Below are 4,701 nucleotides of genomic sequence, written 5' to 3' on the forward strand. Positions count from 1 at the left end.
CAAAGCCGAGGAGTCTTCCTTCCCGTCTCCAAACTTCCCGGTAAACAAGCACTGCCTCCCTGAACTCTACCTTGCCATGGACCTGAGGTCATCTTATTTCTCGAGTATTAACGGACCGAGTTTCTTCCCTGGCCTTGGCTAGCATCGCCACTTCGCTCGGCGTGAGAGTATGACAGAAGCGTTGTCCTTGGGGGTGGGCACCCGGCCGCAGTGAGGCTCTTTCAAAGAGACTATATGTACATACCCTATGCGACCAACTGGTGGCCATTCGCCTCAAGCTGAGCCTCTGATAGTCAGTGAAACAGGGCTTCAAAAGGGGCATTGCCATGTATTATATATATGATGGCTTCCAACAGGGATCCACGGACATGACTAAACTGACCTGAGTCATATGCCTGTTTTGCATGGGTCAAAACAGGGTCGAAGAGATGAGAGGAACAAGGTGATGCGGAAGTCCTGAAACCGTACCAAGCTATGCAAATAGATAGTAGCTATACTACTCCGTACTTACTATGTGGTATAAACTAGATAAACGAAAGAAAACTGCTTATATAAGCAACATCGGCCTTCCTTTTTTGGTTCAAGATGACTAATTTACATGACTAATATATTACATAATATGATCTTTACCTGAAAGGAAAAATCATTTTGACCGCAAAAGAAGAAGAACAAACAACAACTCGATGAGCGTCAGTGAACTCGCTGCATAGTCTGCCAGCTTGAAACGAGCCAGAGCCAAAAGATGGTAACTAGTCCCTTAGGATAAGCGAACGCCCGCCATGTCACCGATCAATACACTTTGACGAGGCGTTTTAATCCTCTCGCCGATATTGCTTTATTCTGCTTCTCAAACGATCCTATCAAATACGGATATTTCTCACCGCAATCCCCAAGCCCGACTGTCCCGCCGATATGGAAGATCCACGGACTTTCATTACGAAGACAGCCCGCGTCTGGTCACGTCTTGTGTCAGTGCATGGCTGGAGCCGGGCTTGAGAGATGGTTTTGCGCAAGACACTCAGAGGTCTTTCACGACGATTCTCGGATTGCAATATCAAATTTCCAAAAAGGGCCTTCATAGTTCATGCTGTTCTCTGTTCCCGGTTGGGAGATTTTCCACGGAGAGCATGACTCCTTGCGCACCTACATATTTCTGTATATACACAATTCCTTTTTTAATCTGCCCAACTAGGTGCCTAAATATATTATTTGAATTTATATCAACCACCGCTTCAGAGTTTGCTGGATTGGCTCGTACCACCTTCGTCATCGGGAATCTGCACGACGACCTTACCCCAAGTTTCCCGTCCCCCAAGAGCCCGCAGCGCCTTGGGGACGGACTCCAAGCCCACAAACGTCTCATCGGTGAAGCTAGTGCCCTTGAACTTGCCACTCCTGATCAAGTCGAATATACCGCTCCAGACGGATACCATCGTCTCCTTCTCAAAGGTAGCATACTGCCCCCAGTGAAGACCCACGAGGCTCACGTTTTTCAATAACACTCTGTTGAGCGCTACTTTTTCGATCTTCCCCGCCGCAAACCCAATAACCAGCAGTCGAGCGTTCCATGCTACACATTTCAGACTCTGTTCGATCATGCCGACGGGGTCGTACACGATATCCACGCCCGCCTTTCCGTTACCGCTCCTATTCTCGGCACACAGCTTCTTCACTGCCTCTGGCCACTTTGTGTCCCTGTAGTCAATCGTATAATCGGCTCCAAAATCCCGTGCCACCTGCCTCTTCCTATCTGTACCTGCCGTAGCAATGACCGTAGCTCCCTTGGCCTTGGCAATTTGGACGGCTGCTAGACCTACTCCGCCTGCAGCGGCGTGTACAAGGACCCAATCTCCCTTCTGCACGTTGGCTCTGTGGACCAGCCCGCCGTATGAGGTCGGTGCGGTAACAAACAGTCCCGCAGCGTCCTCGAAACTCCAGCCCTGTGGAAGTGGAAAGAGTGAAGCCTCAGCAGATAAGACATGCGTGGCATATGCGCCTTGGGTGGCTCCAAACACGCGATCCCCAACCGCAAATCGAGGGTTCTTGCTGGCTGTAGGAGTGCTCAGGACGACCCCGGCAAATTCCATGCCTGAGATCCATGGAAGAGGTGGTTGGTGCTGGTATTTGCCTTGAATCTGGAGTAGGTCGAAAAAGTTGGTACCTGCTGCACGGATTCTAATCAGGTACTTATCCGCACTCGGAGAAGGCGTAGGCAAAGTTGACACTGTCAGATCTAGCGGCCCCTGTTGAAATGTTTGTGGCAATTAGCAAGCCGAGCTCTATCGGCAGCGGTGCTCTTGAGCCGTACCTGGACATATTCCCTGACCTGGATTGCGCGCATCCTGAGTGAGACTTTATTGATATTATCTCGAAACCTGAGATAAAATGTGTATTCCCTGAAAGTATTCTTAATAACAGTAGCTGGTACTTAGCCAGTTAATTGTTAACCGAGCCGAGGTCCGCGGCTCTTCTCCAGATTGGCAGATCGGAAGTCAACGAAACTGTGTGCCTATATTCAACGACATGAATCTTGTAAGACGGTGATTGATAGGATAGGGAGGGAAGAAATGGTAGGGTGCCTAAAACAATATGACACCCTCTCCTACTTCGGCCGTCCAGTGTCGGACAGCAGAAGCCTGTATTTGTTCTTCACTGTTGCAAAGGGCGCCAGCTGTGCAATGTATAAAAGGGGGAGGCGATGGTAAGACGAGCGAAGAGGTAGAAGAGAGAGAGAGAGTGTGTGTGGCCAGGTTCGTATAATAAGTCTTTTATCAACTAGAACTGATACACATCCTGGTACCTCCAAACCCGAAATAACAGATCGCAAGTGAGTTAATAGATCAGTTGAGCTATCTTCTCCAGAAAAAATCGTACAAATCAGTCGAGTATTTCACATGGTAAGCAAAAGCTTTTCTCAAGGAGTATCCAGCTCCTTACAGATATCATTTCGTACAGACAGGCATTCACCATGATAAAGATGCAACAAAAAAATAAAAGCATCAGACACGGAGATATCGGGGGAGATAGTTATAACGCCCAGTTCAGACAAACAGATAAACCCCTATTATATTCCCATTTAATTTCCTCCCACTCTTTTGCCTGGCCCCTTTTCCATACCTGAGTGTCATCTAGAAGTGAATTTAAAAAAAATAAGAGAAGAGACAGACAAAAAAAGGCACCATACGCCACGATTAGCGCTGTAGAATATCAGAGAAATGAAGAATATACTGCACCGTTTCGCAGAATTGAAACTGACAGTCAAGGTATAGATCCAAAGGACAGATTATACTAGGTTGGCTATTATGATTAGAGCGAGCGTATTATGAATCAGATGTTAAAGAGAGACAAAAATGGGTATCCAACAAGAATGCTGTGTAAGAGAGAAAAAGGAAAAACGAAAACTTTTCAAGGTAAAATTGAAGGAAGGAGATATTCATTGTTCATGGCTTCGGTTTTGTACGCTTGGTAGGACACAAGGCTCAGGGAGCCTGGAACTCCCCCAACGGCAGAAAGGTCAATTGGGCTTGGAGACTCCATTTTCTGATAGCCGCTAGTAACTGCTAAAGTGGATGGCGTCGTTGCAGTTGTACATGGCCCCGAGGACGCTGGGGTTTGTGCCTTGATGCTTTGACGGTCTCTGGGGGAAATATCACCCTGATACGGTAACTGGGCGGTCCCATCACCACTGGAGGAAGGCCGTTTCCAGGCTCTCATGGAAAATGAATCAAGAACTTCACCATCATTCAACGGGAGATCCAAAAGGGAAGGGTATGAGAGATTGTCGTCATTGTCCAAATATTCTTTCACGTAATTCACCTGTTGTTCCACGGTTGCGTCGTCAAGCGGATAGATAGAGGGTGAGCATCGCTGGCGCATATCAGGATTGGAATAGTTCCAAGGGCTTGTTGGTTGGATAGCAGGAGACGGAAGGGTAGACCCTGGGGTGCGAATAGCATGATGGGTACTATCGGGTGATTGCCAGTCTGTTGGGAGCCCGCTTGATGCAGCATCACTGGTTGGCGTAATATCGCCCGGGGAGGTGGTGAGATTAGGGTTGATTCCAGTGAAAACTGTTACTGGACAGCTCTCAACTCTGGGAGATACGTCCTTAGTAGGGCTTGCAGTATGGTATTGACAATCGAAGGAGTTATTGTGGTGGTGATGATGGTGATCGGGGTAGCTAGCTGGAGGTGAAGAAGTACCTTCCACTCGGGAAGCATTTGAGGAGGCGCTCTTTCGGCGGCCATCACAGCAGGGAACGGTTTTTGGCTGGTGCGCAGGATCATGAGAAGGTACTAATATCCAGCGGACTCGTGAATCCCATGTTCCTGGGTGCATAGAAGATCCACTAGAGGGAGGGTATCCAACAAATTGAGGAATATAATTGTCATTGGCTTGGCTGCGTAGTTCCAGTTCTTGCGCCTGTGATATTGATACTGCTGCGCGGTCAGTCGGGCGGGTAGCAGGCCTCTTCCGTCGTTGTCGTGATGGCTTGGTGACCCCCCATTTTTTGAGTCTGCTGCGTAGTTGGGTTTCACTGTAATTGGGCGAGGCCGAGTCAATATACTCCCGTTTGATTATGGCCAATCGATAAAAATGGCAAAAGGGAACAAACTCACGTGGGATTGAAGTCTTCGGTGCGGATCTTCTTCATGACTTGCTTGAGAGGCATTCTTCTTCGTATATAAATTAGATATTTGA

General features: G+C 48.0%; 2 protein-coding genes across 2 annotated transcripts; both read right to left on the bottom strand.

Annotated features, from left to right (window-relative positions):
- Positions 1 to 1,232: 1,232 nt before the first annotated feature.
- On the bottom strand, positions 1,233 to 2,341 carry MCYG_06040 (quinone oxidoreductase; the record flags this gene model as incomplete). Its single annotated transcript, XM_002846125.1, has 2 exons — positions 1,233 to 2,243; positions 2,309 to 2,341. The coding sequence occupies 2 exons, from the start codon at positions 2,339 to 2,341 to the stop codon at positions 1,233 to 1,235; spliced, it is 1,044 nt and encodes a 347-aa protein (XP_002846171.1).
- Positions 2,342 to 3,405: 1,064 nt separating this feature from the next.
- Positions 3,406 to 4,672, bottom strand: MCYG_06041 (uncharacterized protein; the record flags this gene model as incomplete). The annotated part of the gene is made up of 2 exons (XM_002846126.1): positions 3,406 to 4,537; positions 4,620 to 4,672. 2 exons carry the CDS (start codon positions 4,670 to 4,672, stop codon positions 3,406 to 3,408), a joined length of 1,185 nt encoding a protein of 394 aa, XP_002846172.1.
- Between the last annotated feature and the right edge of the window lie 29 nt (positions 4,673 to 4,701).

The sequence above is a fragment of the Microsporum canis genome, genomic scaffold (genome assembly GCF_000151145.1).
Source record: "Microsporum canis CBS 113480 supercont1.5 genomic scaffold, whole genome shotgun sequence".
Taxonomy (NCBI): Eukaryota; Fungi; Ascomycota; class Eurotiomycetes; order Onygenales; family Arthrodermataceae; genus Microsporum; species Microsporum canis.